At 42.5% G+C, this 21,609-nt stretch overlaps 2 protein-coding genes across 4 annotated transcripts in view; both read left to right on the forward strand.

Moving 5' to 3' along the window:
• Positions 1-2,933, forward strand: part of Snupn (snurportin 1) — a 31,197-nt gene extending 28,264 nt beyond the window's left edge. For all 3 annotated transcript variants that reach the window (XM_051197534.1, XM_051197531.1, XM_051197532.1), the window contains 2 exons: positions 653-733; positions 2,377-2,933. In XM_051197534.1, coding sequence (XP_051053491.1) covers positions 653-733; positions 2,377-2,688 — 393 coding nt within the window. In that variant the 3' untranslated portion in view covers positions 2,689-2,933. The remainder of the gene's footprint in view (positions 1-652; positions 734-2,376) is intronic.
• Positions 2,934-7,893: 4,960 nt separating this feature from the next.
• Ptpn9 (protein tyrosine phosphatase non-receptor type 9) overlaps positions 7,894-21,609 on the forward strand; it is a 71,974-nt gene continuing 58,258 nt past the window's right edge. The window contains exon 1 of the mRNA XM_051197530.1: positions 7,894-8,654. Coding sequence (XP_051053487.1) covers positions 8,592-8,654 — 63 coding nt within the window. The 5' untranslated portion in view covers positions 7,894-8,591. The remainder of the gene's footprint in view (positions 8,655-21,609) is intronic.

Below are 21,609 nucleotides of genomic sequence, written 5' to 3' on the forward strand. Positions count from 1 at the left end.
TTTTGAGTTGTTTACCTGCTTAAAGAGCTTCCCTGCTAGATGGAATGTTTCAATCTTGAAACTGTTATGCAACAACTCATTAGGTTTTGTTGGAAACAGGATCTCAGTATATAACCCAAGCTGCCCTGGAGCTTGCTGTGTAAACCAGACTAGCTTATATCTCTGTGAGTAGTACCTGGAACTTGGTGAAACATACATATACTTCCAGACTGTTCTTAGAGTGCTGGAAGTGGGGTTTCCTTCTGTTCACTCCTCCTAGTTAGCTCCTTCTTCCTTCCTTCCTTCCTTCCAACCTCCCTCCCTCCCACCTTCTCTCTCTCCATCCCTCTCCCTTCCTTTCTTTCTTTGTCCCCCTTTGGTTTTTTAAGACCACGTTTCTCTATAGCTTTGGATCATGTCCTGGAACTCACTCTGTAGACCAGGCTGGCCTGGAACTCACAAGAGATCCACCTACCTCTCCCTCCTAAGTGCTGAGATTAAAGGCATGTGCTACCACTGCCAGGCACCCTCCTCCTCTTTTTAAAGACAGGGTTGATAGCTTAAATTGACTTTGAAACTCCAAACTCACAGTGATTTTCCTGTTTCAGCTTCAATCAAAGAGCCAGTATCATCTGAAACATGTACTAATTCTTTGTTCTCATTTACATTTCAGTTTAAATTTGTGGGGCTAAAGAATTTCCCGTGTACCCCTGAGAGCCTGTGTAAGGTGCTGTCTATGGATTTTCCTTTTGAGGTAATGAAACCATTGTGTATTGCTCTGACATGATTGTAAGATACAGGAAAACCGGTGTACATGAAATCTGATTTTTCTGTGTCTAAGCATCAAAACAGGGCTGAAAATTAATTCTAAGGAAAAGATATAGTTGTTCCCCTCCAGAGCCTCAACCTCACCCCTACTAAAGTCAGAACACCAGAATTTAATAGTCCCCTAGCACTCCTGGGAAACAGACATCCCGCCTTTCTTGATCATTATTGTGTGCCTTATTTGACTGCTGTGGCTCTTTGTAAAGTAAAGGCGCATGGGCATATAAGGTTGACTGACCCCAACAGATGCTGGAACCTCTGATTCTCTTTGGTCAAAGCACAGATGGTTCCTGGGATAACAATGCTTACTAATCAGTGGTGTGGTGATAGGGCCAACTCATTTACTTTGCCCATACTTGTCATGTGTTAGTACTGAAAATCTGTCGCCAGGAACTTCCAAGTCTAGGATAGTCTTTTATCATCCTCAGAACCTACAGTTAGTCTCTCTTGGCTTAACAAGCAAAGTTTTCTTCACCCATCATCCCTTTTAAAATTCTGCCTAGTCACAGTCAAGTTTTTGCTTGAAGTATATTTAATTTTGTAAAGGATCACAGCTTCCTGGATAAGGAAATGGCAAAGACTAAGTTGCTTCATTTCTGGGAGTCAATTAAGAAGGTGGTAAGAACACTGTCTTTATTTATAACTCTTATATCCCAGTGGCAAGAAATGCTTTTTAAGGGTGAGTCACTGAATCACAGAAGAGAAAGTATGGGTCTGTAGGAGGTTTTCCCGTTTAGAAAAACTGAGTTTCCCAGAATATGGCTCCAAACAGTCTAGGAGGAGATTTAGCCAGCAACAATAGCTTGGGAAGCCGGGCCTCTGAACAGACTGTTCCTGAGCTCAGTCTGGTGCCTCAGTGGACCTACCTAGATCTCTTGACTTCATCCCATATGAGGAGCTCAGCTTTACTATTGAGACTTCTTGGTGGTAGAAAATGCCCACAACTTAGGGATAAAAGACATGGAACATGGACTCAGATTGAACCCCTGCTTCAGACTTTGCATCTTTACAAAGGTGCCTAGAACTTTCCATGTTGAGAATCCCTCTCTCTCAAATGTCCTGGTTGAAGGGAGGGGGTAAGAAAGTAAAACAGTGATAGGAAAGCATTCTGTAAATAAGACTTTTTTTTAAAAATGTTTTTATTATTTGATCTCCCCCTACCCCATCTTTTGGACAAGGTTTCACTATATAGCTCAGTCTGGCTGACCTTGAGATCTTTCCTGCTTCAACATGCAAAGTCCTAGGGTTGTAGGTGTCTACTATCATCTCCAGCCCCAGTCCTTTTCTTTAAGAAACTGCATATGAGAAGCAAGGAGCTGTTTTCCACAGAATAAAAGAAGAAAAATTGGCTGGGCATGATTGTACACTCCTTTAATCCCCATCACTTAGAAGGCAGATGCTGGTGGATCACTATGAATTCAAGGCCAGCCTGGCCTACATAGCAGATAGATGGGCTATATAATAGAGTGACCTTGTTTCCACAAATAAAGGACCCACAAGAGCGTCCTCTCATAGCTGTCTTGGAAATATGTGGCTCACAGTCATTATGATTCCTGATTTTTCCTCCTATAGGTAGATGGACTTCTCTTCTACCATAAACAGACACACTATAGCCCTGGGAGTACTCCCTTGGTGGGCTGGCTTCGTCCCTACATGGTGTCAGATATTCTAGGTGTGGCCGTGCCAGCTGGTCCACTGACCACCAAGCCGGAATATGCTGGTCATCAACTCCAACAGATTATTGAGCACAAGAGGAGCCAGGAGGACATGAAGGATAAACTCACACACAAGGCTTCTGAGAATGGGCACTATGAGCTGGAGCACCTGTCTACTCCCAAATTGAAGAGTCCTCCTCACAGCCCTGGGAGCCTCATGGACAACTAAAGAGGACAGCTCACAGAAGACTGGGGAAGAGGACAGTGGTGCTAGCAATAGGAGACCTTATTTCAATATAGTGCACTTTCCAAACTCATCCCACTGGAAATAGCTTATCCCCTGTATGGAATGTTGGCTCAGTCTTGGGGTATAGGTCCCTATTGGGTGGAGTTGGAATCCAGATAGAGTTGAATATCTCTTTGCTATGGTATGTATATCCCAGGTCCACAATGTAAATATATTTTTAAGAAAAAGCTTGCTTGTGATTATTAAGATTTAGATATTTCCAGATATCTCCTCCACCTTTCCCTTCTTCCTGAGGATACTTAGGGCATGACTGTTCAAATCTTGGGCCTTTTCCCCCTTTTTAGCACTCAAACATTCTGCTGAGTTTCCAGTTGCTGCTGTTGGTAATGCCATTTTCTGAAAGGTCTTACCAGGAACTGCAATTCTTGGTATTTGAATATGTCCTTCTTCTGAGAAAACAAGTGTGATTTTCTACGGTTTAGACCTTCCCAGAGATAAAATGCTAATAGGGTTCATTTACTTCAAGAAATGTTAGAGCCACTATCAGGAGATAAACCTCATGCTATGCCTCTGAGTTGTGTGTCATAGAGGTAAACAAGACCTTGAGGGGTGTGCCATCTAGTGAGAAAATAAACTACATAGTGTGTATAGCACGGTGAAATGATTGCTTTAGTTCAGGAAATTATCTAGTGTTTAGGGGCAAAGGAAGAGCAGATTTCCCAGAGGAGGAAGGAGCTGGACCAGGAAGAAAGCAGGTCCTCAAAGAGTTAGATGTTATGTAGCAGCATTCTTCTAGAGCAGGGTGGGACTTGGTCTGGAATCAGGTAAGTTCAGCATGGCTCAAGTACAAAATAGGAATGAAAAGTTAGGGAGAGGAGGCTGGAAGGCAGAGGGGACTTTAGTTTTTATCCTAGTGAATGGGAGTTAAGGAACAGCCCTGGGCAAGATTCCTTCAGAAACAAAGCTCCTCATCAGCAATGAAAGTAGAAGTGTTTAGAATAACCAATTAGTTTTTATTCTGTTCAGAAATATATTCCAGATCCTATGGCCTCAATCTGCAGCCCACTCTGCCATCCACATTGTTAGGACTTCTCTTATTGGACAAACTGACATCACTATTCCCTTCAACAGAAAGCGTCCCCTTTCAAAGGATCCAGGTCAGAGCTTGAGTTAACTCCCTTTGAATTAATTAGTTCTGAGAACAGATGTGGTGGCTCTGTTCAGAAGTAGTGGTTAAGCAGAGCTTGGTCACACAGATTAGCACATCCAGTGGAACTCTAGAATCATCTGCTCTGAGAGGGCATATGCTGCTCTCTGATCAGACAGGAAGAAACTACTTTTCCTCTCACCCAGTGACAAAGCCCACTGACTACACACATTCAGGCATTTGCCTATATAAGCTCTTTCTGTATTTAGGTCAGATTTGCTACATAAATATAGTACTGTTCCTTATGTTAAGGAGTATTTCTGCAGGCTGACCTTGAACTAGCTTTTCAGTCCAGGCAAAGCCTTGAATATTCAATCAAGTCTCAGTCTCTCAAGTGACTCGAATTGTGTACCTTTGCCAGCATCCCTGACTTGTTTGATAGTTTTCTGAATTCTTCAGTTTTCTTTCAGCAGTCATCACTATCAATTCGGGAACTGTACAATTTGGGCTGGAGAGATGGCTCAGCATGCTGTTAAGAGCACTGGCTACTCTTGCAGAGAACTGAGGTTCAATTCCCAGAACCCACATGGCAGCTCACAACTGTCTGTAATTCCAGTTGCAGTGAATCAGGCACCTTCACACTGAAGCACAAAGCTGGCAAAATACCAACATACATACAAATAAAATCTTGAGAAGAAAGTTTTTTAAAAGTCTAGAATTTAGCCTGGTGGTGGTGGCACAAGCCTTTTATCCTAGCAGTCTGGGAGGCAGAGGCAGGAGGATCTCTGAGTTCGAGGCCAGCCTGGTCTACAGAGAAACTCTGTCTTAAAAACAACAACAACAACAAAAAAGAGACTGTAACAGTCTCAACCTTATATTTTTAGTGCTCCTGCCTCTACTCCTGAACTCCGCTACAAGGTTTCATGCAGTGCTAGGGACCAAAATCTAACTCTGGGCCACTGTGCATGCCAGACTGAACACAAACTCGAGATTTGCCTGCCTCTGCCTCTCTCATGCTTGGATTAAAGCTGTATGTCAACCAATAAATAGATTTATTTCTATTATTTTATGTGTATGTCTGCATATGTGTTCACAGGTACCTGAAGAGGCTAGAAGAGGGTATTGCGTATCCTGGAGCTGGAATTATAGACAGTTGTGAGCTTCCTGATAATAGGTTCTGAGAACCAAACTTGACTTCTCTAGAAGAGCAGCAAGTGCTCTCAACTGCTGAGCCATCTCACCAGCTTCAAGTTTCCTTCCTTTCTTCCTTCTTTGTAATAGGATTTCTCTGTGTAGCCCTGGCTGTCCTGGAACTCCCTCTGTAAACCAGGCTGGCCTTTAACTTAGAGATCTGCCTGCCTCTGCCTCCTGAGTGCTGAGATTAAAGATGTGTACCACTGCTGGTCCCCAAGTTCTATTTCTTGATTGTTGGTTTTATGACTATTCAGTTTACAAAAACTCATGTGGCTATATATTTATACTTTCACTTTTTATTTGTGTATATTATACATTAATAAAAAAGGTAAGCAAAAATGCATATTAAAGTCTTCCTTTCAGGATTTACTTCCCAAGATTCCCAGTTTCTCTCTGAAGAGAAAACCATTTACTTTCATGTATTCCAAAGATTTTCTATGTATAAATGAGATTACAAATACTTTTTTCTGTATATGAATGAGAGTATGTTATGCACACCATTTGAAGTCTTTAATTTTTTACCAGTTATATCATTACTTTTAATGTGTATATGAGTATTTTTTCCTGCTTGTATGTGTATTCATCACATATTCCCTCAGAGGCCAGAAGAGGGTGTTGGATCCCTTGGGACTAGTTACCTAATGTTGTGAGCTGCTCAGTGGGTACTAGGATTTGAACCCAGGTTTTAAGGTCAGCCAATATTTTTGTTTTGTTTTGTTGAGACAGGGTTTTTTTTTTTTTTTCTTGATTGTCCAGGAACTAGCTGTGTAGACCATCTTACATCTTCTATAATATTATACTGTCTTATTTTAACCCCAGTGTACACTGTAGTGCCTACTGTATCTGGCTTTTTCTTTTCTGCCATCAACCAGCTCCCAAATCGTGACACAGAGACTTACTAGTTTTGAATGCTTCTAGTTTAGGCATATTTCTGTTTAACTATTTTAACTTAATTTAACCTATTTCTCTTTATCTAGCTTTTGCCTCGGAGCTTATTACCTCTCTTCTGTATATCTTACTTTCACTGCTTCTCTATGTCTGGCTGGTGTCTCCCTCATTCTGTTCTCTAATTGTTCCTGTTTTTCTTTCTCCCCTATTTATTCTCTCTGCTTGCTAGCCCTGCCTATCCTTTCTCTGCCTAGCTATTGGCTAGTCAGCTCTGTATTGGGCCAATCACATGCCTGCCTTAGGCAGGCAAGGTGAAATAGATACAACATATCTTTACATAATTAAACACACATCCTTACATTGTTAAACAAATGCAGCATGTACAAATGTAACACATTTGGCCAGTTAAAATGATATTAAACAATAGCCTGGCATGTAAATACACTTGTTACACAGGCTGTCTTCCAGTTACAATACTGAAACCAGCTTTTGGGTGGGTTCCTCAGTTCAACCTAGAGTCCATCTTACTGGTAGCAAAAGACTAACCTATTTGAGGGGGCCAGGAAAGATGGGCATGCTTTTAATCCTATCATTTAAGATGGAGATCTTTGTGAATTCAAGGCCAGCCTGAATATATATATACACACACACACACATACACCCAGTTCCAGGACAGCTAGGACTACTTATAGCTAGAACTATAGAGACCATTTCTCAAAAACAAACCTACACCCTCTACAAAAAAACAAAACAAACAAGCGAACAAACAAAACCCTTAGCAAAGGTAACCTGGAGCTGCTACTACACCAGTGCAAAATGATGTTAATACATTTTAATAAAAATTTTTTTTTTCAATTAAAAAAAATCTATATAAGGTCAGGTTGCTGGTGCATGCCTTTACTCCAAGCACTCAGAGGAAAGTGAATCTCTGTGAGTTTGAATCCAGTGTAGTGGAGTCTACATTCTATGTCAGTAAGCAATACATTGAGAAACCCTGTCTCAAAAAAACAAACAAACCTTTAGTCCCAGCACAGGCAGGCCGATCTCTATGAGTTCAAGGCCAGCCTGGTCTACAAAGTGAGTTCCAGGACAGGTCACAAAAGCTACAGAGAAGCCCTGTCTCGAAAAACAAAACAAAAAACAAGCAAAAAAATCAGGCGAGGTTGTACATTATTTTTCAAGCTCTACAATTGTTGCAGAGTCATGTGCTGGAGTCCCAGTTTCCTGGATCACTTGAACGGAATAGGTCAAAACTAGCCTGAGGGTGGCCAGACTCTATCCTGTTTTTAAATTGTGCTCCAAGATGAGCATTAAAACCGACAGCACTTTCTTTCCTCAAAACTCTTCCCCTGGTTCTTTCTGGGCGTCAGTCCCGGGAGACTAGCCGTGGCACTCTGCTTTGTTGAGATCCTTCTGGAATACTTATCTTCGGTCTAAAATCAAAAGGATGAAAAATCACAGCAGGACCAGCCCTCCCTTCGCAATGACCCTATCCCGACAGGCCCAAACTCTGCTGCGCTTGCCCTAGAGTAAAATAAAGCAGTTGCAAAAGCGGTGGAATTCCTGAATGAATTCTGACATGGGATGCCTTTTTTTGTACGGGATTAAAATTAGCTACAGTGATGCTGGGATACAGGATAACACTGAGCAAAGAAATGTGGGCCTTGCTTATGTATCAGATCCCTGGGATACGAACTTCTTGGACCTCGTAGACAACCTTTAAGACCCTAATACGTGTGTTCCTTACAGATAGGTGTTAGCGGCCTGTGCAGGCCAGGAAGGGTGTCCGTCATCCCAAAATTGTGGATTCTTTTGACCCACAGTCCGGGTCTTGCTCTGCCTCCCCTAGGAGAGTCGCCCGCCTCCAGGCCCCCCGCAGCCCCTCCCCCGCCACTCCGCTCGGCCTCCCTTCCTCCCAGCTCCTCTCTGTCTCCCCCTCTCGGACAACGTCCCCGCTCCGCCCGGCCCTCCCCGGCGCCTGTTTGTGAATGAGATGCTCAGTTTCTCAATGGAGCCGCGGGGGGCTCGGGCGGACGCGGCGCAGGCCGCAGCGCTGGCCCTGAGCCGGGAGGGGGACGCCTTTTCCTCGCTCGCTCGCGCCCGCCCTCCCTCTCGCCGCCGCGGCGGCTTTTGAGGAACTGGGCCGCGAGGCCGCCGCGCAGGCAGGTCGCTGGGCCCGCATCCCCGAGCACGCCCGGGCTGGGCGGTCGCGAGGCGCTCGCCGGCGCTTTCTGGGCCAGAGAGCCTCGCAGGGAGTGAAGGCGCCCCGGAGGCCGGCGGCCTTCTGAAATCAACGCCCGGAGCCTCCGCGGGCGGCTTTGAAAGTTGTCGATCTCATATTTCCTATAAAAAAAAAAAAAAAAAAGCAACGGAGCTGCTGCTAGTTCCTCGCCTGCACTTTTTCCCTCCTCTGGAGAGGAGGGGTGGTGTGAGGAAAGCAGTGAAGAAAATAAGAGGCATTTCCTCCCCGCGGGGAGCGACAGCCGACTCTCCGCGGCCAGCAGGAGCGGCGTTGGCAGCCGCGGAGGGCGCCGGTCCCACCATGCGTGAGCCGGCCGAGAGCTGCTGAGGCTCCGGGCCGCAGAAGCCGAGTTCGAGTGCGGCGGGCTCCGGCGCTCGCACACCAGTTCAGTCCCCCGGCGGCGGCGGCGGCGGGATGGAGCCGGCGACCGCGCCCCGACCGGACATGGCGCCGGAGCTGACCCCCGAGGAGGAGCAGGTAAGCGCGACCGCTGCGGTGGGTGTGTCCGAGCTTCCGAGGCCTAGGTCGGCCTCTGCTCCTCGCCCCGGGCCCTCCGCGCTCCTGCTCTCGTTTCAGGCCTGCAGGTTGGCCTCCCCGGACGGAGACCGCGCCCCAGGCCGCCGCCCGCCCATCCCGGGAGCCGCGGGACCCCTTGCTCTGAGATCCTAATACCCCAGGCTTCCGCCCCCTACCCCACCGCGCTATTCCATTGAATATTAAAGTTCTCCCAACTGGGGTAGGTTTCCCCCACCGGGTGGTTGCAGCACACCTTGCCACCGGTTCTTCTGTCTTATAAAGGTTTTGTTTCTTTTCTTGAGGGTTCGTTGTTTTCAAGAAAAGCCATTTGAGGTAGGATCCTTAAGTGGTTATCTCCTTTCCCAAGAAGGGGGTTGGTAGCGCTGGTAAATAGGTGCCCCAGTTTCTCAAAGGAGCCCTTCATGCTTTCGAGACTGCTGTGACAGGCCTACTTGGACAGATCCTGAAAGATCTGCCTCCTTTCTAGCTCCCCAGTTCCCTGGCCTTGACCTCCCTATTCCGCTTTCCCAGGCTGGGCTCTTCCCCTCATCCTCAATTCCCTGCCCCCACCTCTCCTGACTGTCTCCATCTTTCTGAAGCCCACATCGGAGTTCCATTGTCCCTTTTTGAAGCTCATGACCTTAAGTTCCCAGGAAGGAGTGGTTTGCATTATCATTTGAGGGGCTTCAGTGAGGGAGAGCCTATCGCTCTTGTAACTTTCCACCCCCATATTTCAGCTGTGGAAACAAGGACTGCTTCTGAGAAAGATTGGAAAGTCGGCTAGATGAGATTCGGAACCCTATGTACGGGCTGGGCTTTTGCTTCTCTTTCCTTGGCAGTATTCAAACCCAAACATAGCTGTGCTCAAATATGGCCACAGTCTGTTGTACCTTAAAAAAAAAAAAAAAGTAAATGAAAGAGGAAAAGGTGAGGCATACTCTCTAGCCTTTGTTCACAAGGCCCACATTTTCTAGCAGTCTGAGGAGGGGAAACAAGTCTCTTTACAAACTAATATTGGTTTAATGGACCTGATTTTGGGGGAAAGGGATTTGAGGACAGGGTTTCTCTGTGTAGCCTTAGCTGTTCTTGGCTGTCCTTAAACTTGATTTGTTGACCAGGCTGGCCTTGAACTCACAGAGATCAACTTGCCTTTGCCTCCTGAGTGTTGGAACTAAAGGTGGTTGCCACCACGCCCGGCTCATACAACTGAGAACAAGCAGGTGGCCAAGGAGCCCACCCACTCTGCCAGAACTGGAGGGGGGGAGAAGGTGTGTGTGTGTGATGCCTCAGAACTAATTCTCCAGGTTGATTTAATTTTTATTTTTTTAGTCCCTAAATAACTTTTTCTTTTCAACACTTTCATTATTTTTCTTTCATTCCCCAAATGATTTTAAGATGAGTAGTATGTTTCTGTCACATGACAGATCCCGCTTTAAATACTCTCCCGTTTTCTCTTCAGTTCTCAGGATGGAATCCAGGACCATTCTCCTTCCCTTACAAGATAGTAGGCTCATTGAGGATAGGACTGTGTCTTTATGTTAATGAACCTGTGTTATGTTAGTCACAGTATATTCAGGAAAAGCTGAAAATCCAATACCCATTTTTATTATTGGCTTTCCATTCTTGATTTTCAAAAAAGAGAAAATTCTGTTGACCAAAGAAGCGTTTTTTAAATTGGATACTGATTAGCTCTGAGAAATCCACCAACAACTATTTTTTCCTTTTTAGTTTTTAATTGGCTTTATTATTGATTTTAGAATCATACAAATCTTCATTCATAAAATAAGACAAATAAATGCCACTCAGGGCCGAGAGTTTGGTTTTATGGATAAAGTGGAAGAAAACAGAAATGAGAGCTAACAGTGGGTTGGCTTTGTCCAAGTTAACTGCTTTTAACTTTTTGAGACAAGTTCTCACTCTGTGACTTGTAGACTTTGGTCTTCCTATTAGATTTTTTTTTTTTTTTTTTTTTTTTTTTTTGATTTGGTTAGTTTTAGAAGAACATTTTTCTTATCTCCTTTGGGGTCCTTCAGATTTGAAGTTTTAAGACCTCAGTGAGGTGTGGTAGGGTCCATAAATACCTGTGACCCCAGCAGTTGGCAGGAGGAGACAAGATCAGGAGCTCAAGGTCATCCCCAGTTTATTTAGTGATTTGTTTTTAATATTTCATTTATTTATTTATCTTTTTTTTTTTTTTTTTTTTTTTTGAGACAGGGTTTCTGTGTGTAGCTTTGGAGCTACAGTCTATAGACTGGCATTCAGTCTATAGACCAGGTTGGCCTCCAACTCACAGAGATCTACCTGTCTCTGCCTTCTCAATGCTGGGATTAAAGTCGTGCACCGCTATAGCTGGGTGACAGAGGATCTCTTTGAGTTTGAGGCCAGCTCGGTTTTCATAATGACTTCCAGGCCAGCGAGGGCTACATAGTGAGACCATGTTCTAAAATATAAAAATAAAAAATTGCTTGAGTTGGTTGGTTCTTTTTTTTTTTTTTTTTTTTTTAAGATTTATTTATTAAGTATACAGTGTTCTGCCTGCTTGTCAGAAGAGGGCACCAGATCTCATTATAGATGGTTATGAGCCACCATGTGGTTGCTGGGAATTGAACTCACGACACCTGTAAGAACAGCTAGTGCTCTTAACCTCTGAGCCATCTCTTCAATCCCTCTTTAATTTCTATTTGTTTTCTTAATCTTTTTTTTAGTGTTTCAGCTGCTTCATAGCTACTTGAGGACTACTGCCTCCTGAGTATGTCTTTCTGTAGTCATGCCAATCAAAATCTTAGACACGTTGTTGCTGTTATCACTTGTATAGAATGTATCATCAGGGTTTCTTTAGTATCTCTTAAATTTACCAGTTTCCTCTGTCACCCTCACTATGATCATAATCCCCCTTGTCAAACTACTGAAACTACTGTTGTATCCTAATAAGAATTTATTTAAAATTTCTTTTAACATTTATTTCCCGGTCAGATCCATCCATATTTGAGAAGCTAAAGCCAAATTGTAAGTCTCATTGCCTCTTCTCAGTCTGCCTGCCTCCCAGATAAGCACTGAAGGGAGTATTTTGTTTTGTTTTGATGGTTCTGGTGATTGAATCTGGGGCCTTGTATGGGAAAAGCATGTGCTGTAGCCTTGCTTTTAAGAGTTTTTCCTTCTTCAGATTTTATACAGCCTTAGCTACTTCTCACACTTTATTTCTTTTACTTTTTTTTTTTTAAAAAATCATTCATGTATTTAATGTATATGAGTGCTCTGTCTTGAGGTACATGAGAAGAAGGAATCTGATCCCATTACAGATGGTTGTGAGCCATCATGTGGTTGCTGGAATTGAACCCTGAACCTCTGGAAGAGCTGTCAAGTGCTCTTAATGCCTGAGACAGCACTCCAGCCCCCTTATTTCTTTTACTTTTTAAAGATGTATTTATGTTTATGTGTGTATTTGTATGCCATGTGTGTACATGCACTTTTGGAGGTTAGAAGAGGGAATTGGGTCCCCTGAACTAGAGTTTGGGGTGGTTATGTGCTGTACAGTGCGGATGTTGGGAATGAAGCGCATGCAGGTCCTCTGCAAGAGCAGAAAGCACTGCTAAATGCTGAGCCATCTCCTTGGCTTCAGGCTGTTTCCACTTCAGAAATACTAGTCACACCACCCTCCAGTCTTCCTGTGTTTCCTCCTGCTATGGAGTCCGTATAAGCTACTCTCCACATCTAGAAAAATCTCTCGTTTTGACCTCAGGCCTTACCCTTTTACCTTTCAGTTCTTAATTCCTTGTGGAAGATAGTTTTAGATCTCAATTAGGTTAAACCCCTTAACTGGCTCTTACTTACCTCTCTGTACTTGATGTCATTTATCATAAATTTGTACTTCCCTGATTTCTTGACTATGGATTTCACAATAGTTGAAACCTTTTGCTTTTACTCACAATCATATCAAATTGCCTAGCAAGGTTAAAAGTTAATGGTCAGGAAGTACTTGTGGAATGAAAGAAAAGTTAAGTAGTCTTTTTAGAATAATTTGTTCATTGTCTATCAGGGATGGTAATACAGACCTGTAATGCCAGCACTGTGGAAGCTGAGGCAGGAAGATTGATTTGAGGCAAGCCTAGGCTAGGTAATGAGAACCTGTCTCAAAAAATGAACAAGACAATACAAGTTTTAATATGTATTTTGATAAAACTTCATTTTTTGTTTGTTTTTTATAAACTTAAACCAGGGGTGATGGCACATGCCTGTAATTCTAGCACTTGGGAGGCAGGGGCAGTATGGTCTACAAAGGGAAAGCCAGCCTCCTCAAATATTTTTGTTTTGTTTTGTTTTTTGAGAGAGGGGTTTTCTGTGTAGCTCTGGCTGTCCGGGAACTTGCTCTGTAGACCATGCTGGCCTTGAACTTAAAGATCTGCCTGCCTCTGCCTCCCAAGTGCTGGGATTAAAGGCGTGCACCACCACTGTCCAGCTAGCCAAAATTTTTAATTAGATTTTTCAAAATAGTGCTTGGTGTGGTGGTGAATGTTTTTAATTCCATCATTTGGGAAACAGAGGTAGGTAGAGCTCCTGGAGTTTAAGACTAATTCTAGGCGAATCAGGGCTATGTAGAGAGATCCTATCTCAAACAAACAAATTACTGAGAAAGCATGTGTGCATGAATGGAGGCCAGAGGATAACCTCTGGTGTCATCTTTAGGAATGCCATCTGTCTTACTCACTTTCTTTTTGCTGTGACAAAACACTGTGCAAAGCACCTTATAAAAGATATTATTTAGCCTTTTATTTATCCCTGTACTCAGGAGACAGGCAGAAGCAGGCAGATCTCTGAGTTCGAGAGACCAGCCTGGTCTACAGAGTGAGTTCCAGGTCAGCCAAGGCTACATAGAGAAACACTGTCTTGACAAACCAAGAAAAAAAAAAAGGGGGGCATCATATCCCTTGGAACTACAAGTATGGACAGTTGATAGACACCATGTGGGTCCGGGAATTGATCCTAGGTCCTCTGAAAGAGTAGCTAATGCCTTAACCTCTGTGCCATCTCTTCTACCCCCTTACCTTTATTTTTAAGTGTGTGTGTCAAAAGTACTGGAAGAGAACAGAGGCATCAGATCCCCTAGAGCTGGAGTTACAGGGGGTTGTGAGCTGTCCAAAGTGGGTTTTGGGATCTGAACCTCTGCAAGAACAATACCTGCTTTTAATCACCAAGCCCTTTCTCCAGCCCTGTCATTTTCAATGACAGGGTGTGGTACAACAGTCTTGTAATTTCAGCACTTGGGAAATAGATGGATCAGGAGTTCCACTTTAACTCTAACTATATATCCAATTTGAGGCCAGCCTGGACAACAAGAGACTCCCTAAAAAAAGCAAAAAAAAAAAAAAAAAAAAAAAAGCCATTATATTTTATAGTCCTATATCCTTTTTAGACATAATCCTCATTTGTAATTATGGTTTTTCTTGTCTTCATTTTATTTATTTAAAATTTTATTTTGTAGTAGGGCAGTGATAGCATGCACCTATAATCCCAGCACCTGGGAGACAGAGGCAGGCAGATCTCTGTGAGTTCAAGGCCAGCCTGGTCTAGAGGTGAGTTCCAGGATAGCCAGAACTGTTACACAGAGAAACCCTGTCTAGATAAACTTTATTCTGGGTGTATTTTGTATTGTGTATATGTAGTGTGTGTATATGTGAGTAAGGGCATGCATGTTCTGAGGGTTATGTGCCATGGCACTTATATCAAGGCTGGAGACTACATCAGGTCATCATTTCTCACTCTTTCTCAGAGTGTTTGAGAAAGGACTACTTGGCATCAAACTGCATAGACCAGAAACTGGCCCCAGAATTTCCAAGGGTCCTTCTGTCTCTGCCTTCAATCTGTCCTTTATTGCACAGGCATTACAGCTGCATTTGCTGCTGTGAATGGCTTTTATGTGAGTCTGGGAATCCAAACTAGGTTGTCAGGCTTGACAGTGACTAGTTTCACCTTGTATCCCTCTCCTCAACACTCTTGTTACTTGTGTTTGCTGTCCACAGGTGGAATTCAGGGCCTGTTCCTGAGCTACTTCCCTGCCTCTATTTCTTGCATTTATTTTTTCATTTCCTCAATAACAAACCTATAGTGAAGTTATAAGAAAAACACATCTTTAGGGAGTTTACGTGAATAACAACAAAATAATGAGTAACTGTTTCTGAGCTTCTGCTTTGAGTCAGATTCTGTTGAGTAGTTCTCCACTTGATCTTACCTGGAAGACTGTAAAGCTACATGTGTTAGGTGTTTCTCATATAGTTAATCCTCCCAGTGGAAACTGAATTAAATCTTGTAGTTTTGCAAACAAAATTCAGACTGAAAGAGGAAAATTGTTCAAGGTCAGTTTAATTAGCAAATGATGTGCTATATTGGGGCTGGAGAGATGGGTGGGTGGTTCAGAACCCTAGCTGATCTTCCAGAGGTCCTGAGTTCAATTCCCAGCAACCACATGGTGGCTCATATCATCTGTAATGAGATCTGGTACCCTCTTCTGGTGTTCAGGGATTCAGACAGAACACTGTATACACAATAAATAAACTTAAAAAAAGATGAACTATAATTTCTACCCAAGTCTATGTTATTTTCTCTCCACTGCCATTATTTATTCTATTTAACATCATTATATCTTATGAAGCAAGTGGTTAGTTTATTTAGATACCCCAGTGGGCAATATATAAAACAGCTAATTTTGGGAGTTTATGTATTGATATACTTATTTGGTTTTTATAATGCATGTATGTGTCTGTATTCATGTGTGCACATGTGTGAGTATGTGTATATGCGATGTATGTACATGCTTGCATGCATACATGGAGAAGCCCGAGGAGGATAACTTGCTCTATTACTCATCATTTATTCTTTAAGACAGGATCTCTTCTTGAATATGGACCTACTCTAGTATCTAGTACTTTTCAGTGATCCTTCTGTCTTCATTCTTCCCAACTTTTCATAGTGCCAAAGTTAGAGGCATCTGTGTAGCAATGACTAGATTTTTATGTGTTAGGATCCAAACTGAGTTTCTTGAGCTTGAGTAACAAGTGTTATTACTCACTGAGCCATTTCCAGCCCTACTGATAAATGCTGATCTATATAGCAAGCTCCAGGACAGCCACATCTACATAGAGAGACCCCCATCTCAAAACTAACAAGCAATCCCCAGACTGTTTTTATTGTGAACTCTGGTTCTGCACACCTTTAATCCCAGTGTTGGAGAGGTGGAAGCAGGAGGTCTCTGTAAGATGAGGCTGGTCTATAGTAGAACTCTAGGACAGCTAAGGCTATATAGTGACACCTTGTCCACCATCCTTCTCCCCCCAAAATAAAGTAAAAATAGGTTTTATAAAATTGATCACAGTAGCACTTGTCTGTGATCTCAGAACTTGGGAGACTGAGGTAGGAATTTTGCCCTGAGTTCAAGGTGAGCTTAGGCTATATAATATGACCCTATCTTAAAACAAAGTTTATGAAGTTCAGACAATGGCCTGGGTGTAATGACTCATACCTATAATTCTAGTACATATCAGGCTAAGGTAGAAAGATTGCTTGAGATCATCTTGGGCAACATGATGGGAAACTATTTAAAAACAAAAAAGAAGGGCTAGAGATATGGCTCTGCCTTCTTGAGGACCTGAGTTTGATTCTCAACACCCACATAGCAGCTTGTAACCATCTGCAACTCCAGTTTCAGGGGAAAAAATGCCCTCCCTCTCTGGCCTCATGAGGCACCAGGCTCCCTAGTATAGTATGTATAGACATACTTGCAGGTAAAACACCCATACACCATAGATAAAATAAAACTTGAAAGAAAGACAGAAACTGAGAGATGAGAGAAAGAGAGACCTCAAGGAAGAGAGAGAGCGCAGGCTGTGTTCTGTTGAGAAACTGATGCCATTGCTCTTGGACAGACTTGCTCCTTACGTGGAGTTGACACTCTGCATGTTAGGTGTGGCTTTGATCACAACCAAGTTTTGTTTCCTTTGTACTTTCTTTAACACAGTAGAAATGGCTGTTCTTTGAGCCTAATATTATGAATATTATCTCTTCAAATTGAAAGTCAAAATGAGTTTTTGTGTTAATCATCATTTTTGGATATGCTTATGTATAAATGTATAAGGCCTAATTAATAGGCTTGTGATTTGTTGGTATGAAAAGATAATTTTTCCTTTTTTTACTAAAATAATTTATTTTCACTTTATGTACATTGGGGTTTTCCCTGCTAGTATAACTGTGTGAGGGTGTTGGAGCCCTTGGAACTAGAGTTACAGATAGTTGTGAGCTGCCATGCAGGTTCTGGGAATTGAGCCAGGGTCCTCTGGAATAGCAGCCAGTGCTCTTAACCACTGAGCCATCTCCAGCACACGCAGGGTCTCTCTCTCTTCCTCTCCCTTTCCCTCCTCTCTTTCTCTGTCTTTCTCTATCTATGTCTCTGTCTCTCTCTCTTTTCACTGGCTGCCCTAAAACTCCCTATGTAGACCAGGCTGGCCTGGCCAAGGGTGTCAGATCTGCTGGAACTGGAGTTGCAGTCAGTTGGATACTAGGAATCTAACAAATACTTTGTAAACTAAGAGCTGTGCTCTTAACTGCTGAGTCATCTCTCCAGCCCCCCAAGGGGTACTTTTTATATATCACTGTTAACCTTTATTCTCATTTTGTGTAACCTACAGAAGTTAAATGGGCTTTGTTTAGTTACAGTTTTTGTTTGAAAGGACACATTGTTAGACTGTCTTCTTTGAAATAAACTGTAAGTCATGGTGGCTTACACTGTAATGCTGGCACCTGGGAAGTCTAAATTGGAGGATTGCCACAAATTTGAGGCCAATCTGGACTAAATAGTGAGATTCTGTCTTACAAAAAGGAGGTGGGGTTGGGGAAATAGCTCATTTAGTAAAAGTACTTATCTTGTAAGCACAAGGGCCTGATTTGATCCCCAGAACTCAAAGAAATGCTGAGTGTGGTGATATTCACTAATAATCACTGAGCCAGGGAGGTGGAGACAGGAGGATCCTGGGGCTCCATGGCCAGCCAGCCTCGTCTAACTGTTTGAGTCTGAGATCAAGAAGACATAGATGTACACACACACACTAAGAAAAGGAATAAACCATAAATAGTAAGTCAATTCTGTAAAGATGTTTAAATTCAGTAGTTATAGCTGTTTAGGATCTTACATGGTTATTCCTGTAGCAGTCGATGTGGTGATAGTATAACACAGTAAATCTCCTAAGTATTTATAATTCTATTCATTTTCAGTTAACAGTGGTTTGGATAATTTTGTTTTGTTTTGAGACAGGATTTTTCTGTGTAACAGCTGTCCTGGAACTAGCTGTAGACCAGGCTAGCCTCAAACTCAGAGATCTACCTGCCTCTGCCTCCTGAGTGTTGGGATTAAAGGTGTTTGCCATTGCTGCCTGGCTAGTACTTTACATTGTTTCATATTAAAAGATGGGGCACCCCTTTAATCCCAGCACTCTGGAAGCAGAGACAGATGGATCTGAGTTCCAAGTCAATGTGGTTTACAAAGTGAATTCCAGGACATCTAGGGCTACACAGAGAAATCCTGTCTTTTAATTCCCAGTATGGTGATAACGAGCCTGTAAAATCTTGGCATTTGAGAAATTGAGGCAGAAAACAGAGTTTGAGGCCAGGCCATGCCAGGCCACATTATAACACTGTCTCAAAAAAGGGAGGGAAGAGCTGCAAGGTAGCTCAGTGGTGAAGGCTTCTGCTCCAGACTGGATGACTGGATTCAGTCCTCAAGACCACACAGTAGAGGGGAACCCGTCTGCTGCCAGTTGTCCTGTAACCTCCAGATGGGCATACACACATATGCACACAAACCACTAAATAAAAATGTAATCAGCAGGCCGGAGGCAGAGGCTGGTGGATCTGTGAGTTCAAGGTCAGCCTGGTCTATAGAGTGAGTTCCAGGACAGCCAGAGCTGTTATAGAAAAACAAAAACAACAACAACCCTGTCTTGAAAAACAAATAAATAAATACTTTTTTTTTTTTTTTGTTTTTTTTTTTTTTTTTTTGTTTTGTTTTGTTTTGTTTTTTCAAGACAGGATCTCTCTGTGTAGCTTTGGAGCCTGTCCTGTAGACCAGACTGGTCTCAAACTCATAGAGATCTGCCTGCCTCTGCCTCCCAAGTTCTGGGATCAAAGGCGTGTTCCACCACCACCTGGCTTATGTATAGATTTTTAAATTTTGTGTGTGTGTGTGTGTGTGTGTGTGTGTGTGTGTGTGAGAGAGAGAGAGAGAGAGAGAGAGAGAGAGAGAGAGAGAGAGAGAGGGAGGAAGGGAGGGAGGGAGGGAGAGAGAGAGGGAAAGGGTTTGTGCAAGTTTGTGGAGTGCCTGAAAAAGAGTCCAGAATAGGATGTCTGATCCCCTAGAGCTGGAGTTACAGGTAGTTGTGAACTACCATGAGTATACAGGAACTGAACTTGGGTCACTAGAAGAACAGCACCCATTCTTAATTGCTGAGCCATTTCTCCAGTCCTTTAGTGTTTTGCTTTGTTTTATGTGTGATGCTAAGGCTCAAACGTGGATTTATGTATTCTGGGCAGTTTCTCTACCTCTGAACTACATCTCTAGCCCTAGTGTGGGCTTTTAGGAATGCCAGGAAGTGGGTACTTTGAATCTTTGTAGTATAGCTTTCAAAAAGCAATTCTAATTTTATACTTTGGTTTTTATCTTTCTAATAGAATCTTTTAAAATTATTTCTGTTACTGATTTTTCTAGACAGAGTTTCACTGTGTAGCCCTGGTTGGTCTGGAACTTGCTCTGTAGACCATGCTGGCCTCAAACTCAAGAGATCCACCTGCCTCTGCCTCCTGAGTGCTGTAATTAAAGGCGTGCACTACTACAGCCTGGTGGTTAAAGTTAAATATTTAACTGCTGTAAAGAGGACTTCAAATATTTTTGGCTCTCTTCCCAAGGGCAAGAGTTTGTCCTTTCTTGTAACTAAGAAGTTTCCTTTCCCAGAGTCTTGTAAGTCCTGTGCTAAATGTCATCTGTCCCCTTGGAAGTGACCAGACGTCAAGGATAAAATGATTCATGATATTAAGTTGAGGCTTTTCTGAGAAATCTGTGTAGACAGAGAAGGAGAGAAACGGAAAGGTGAAGAATTCTTAGTTTCATTACTGCAGTTACTAATATGTAATTAACAATTAGTTGATTTGTTACTTGGGTTTAAGAATATTTGGGTATAAAAATAAAGTAAGAATTTTACTCAAATTTCAGAATGGAAGTGTTGGAAATGTTGAAAGTGTCTTGAAAAACCTAAGTAAATAAATCAGTAGAATTTATGTGAATGGGTATTTTTCCTTCATGTATGCCTGTTGGATCCCTTACATGTCTGGTACCCATCCATGGGAATCAGAAGAAGCTGTTGGGTCTCCTAGGACTAGGTTATAGATGGTGACAAGCTGCCATGTGGGCACTGACAACCAAACCCAAGTCTTCTGTAAGAACAGTAAGTGCTCTTGATCACTAGCTATCTCTTTACCCTATTTTATATTCTTTTGTTGTGTGTGAGTATGGGTATATGTGTGCCATGGCATACATGTGGAGGTCAGGGGACAAGTTTTCAGGCAGTTGCTTCTCCTCTCACTGTGTGGTCCAGGGTTGAACAAGGTCATCAGAGTTGTGTGAAAACTCTCTCTTTTAACAGCTGAGCCATCTCTAAGTTTTTTTTTTTTTTTTTTAATTTTACATGTCAATCCCAGTTCCCTCTCCCCTCTGTTTCTTTTAAAACTGGAAATATTTTATGTAAAGTACTGTATATTGTAATACACTTAGGATATAGAACTAAGTACACAAATTTTAGGATTAAAGACTGATTCAATTGGTCATGATGATGTAAGCCTAATTTTTCAGCACTTGTGAGATGGAGGCAGGCAGGAAGATCAGAAGTTCAGAGTTTCCCTGGGCTACATAGTGAGTTGAAGGTAGTTTGGGTTAGAGACCCTGTTCTCCCCCACCCCCTCACCCTCACCCCCCCAGCCCCAACTCTACTCAAAACATTCTAACAGTCACTGGGCTAGGAGATAATAGCTTAGTGGTAGAGTACTTACCTGGCATGAGTATGGCCCTAGGTTCTTTATCTGGAACCATGGAAAAGAAAAATTACTACAATATATCATACATAGTAATGTATATAGAAGATGGTAGTGTAGACCAGCCTGGCATCTTCCTCTGCTTCCTGAGTACTGGGACTAAAGGTATGCTACACCAAAGGCTTTTTTTTATTGTTCTTCAATTTACACCTGTAGCAAGTTGATTTCCATATTTCAAAACATCTTATTTAAGCTTCTTAAAGGGACAATGCCAGATGCAAGTTCTTCAGTAAGGAATACCACCTTGGGCAGGGTTTTTCCCAACCAAGTTTTGCTTAGGCTTTGCACCTTTGGGAAACTCTAGACATGATTTACATACTTCAAACATTAGGTTCTGAAGATAAAAGGTAGATTAAGGCTAGGTGCCAACACCCCAGAATCAAGCCAATTGCAGTTCTGTAGGGGTTCTCCCTACACTTATTGGTTTATTTTTTTTTATAGATTTATTGCCAAGGTACATGCATTGGCAATGGCTGGTGGTGGTCTTTTCTTCAGCTTATTAGATACAACTGATTTTGACTCAGTCACTGTCTCAGTGCTGGGGATTGAACCCAAGGTCCTAGTGCATGATAGAACATGTTCTGACACCGAGTCCTACCTAGCTCATATAAACTCTACAAAAGTCATCTGATGGTGTAAAAATTATTCAAATCATACTTTTAGTGATTGGCAGTTGGTATCATCTCTTATAGATAATTGAAATAGAGTTTGTGAAAATTTTCATTCCAGTATCTTAGTTATTCTCAACTTGGATAGCTTAATTTTTCAAGATATGTTTGTCAATATCTAGAGG

This window comes from Phodopus roborovskii, unplaced genomic scaffold, assembly GCF_943737965.1.
Source record: "Phodopus roborovskii unplaced genomic scaffold, PHOROB, whole genome shotgun sequence".
NCBI lineage: Eukaryota > Metazoa > Chordata > Mammalia > Rodentia > Cricetidae > Phodopus > Phodopus roborovskii.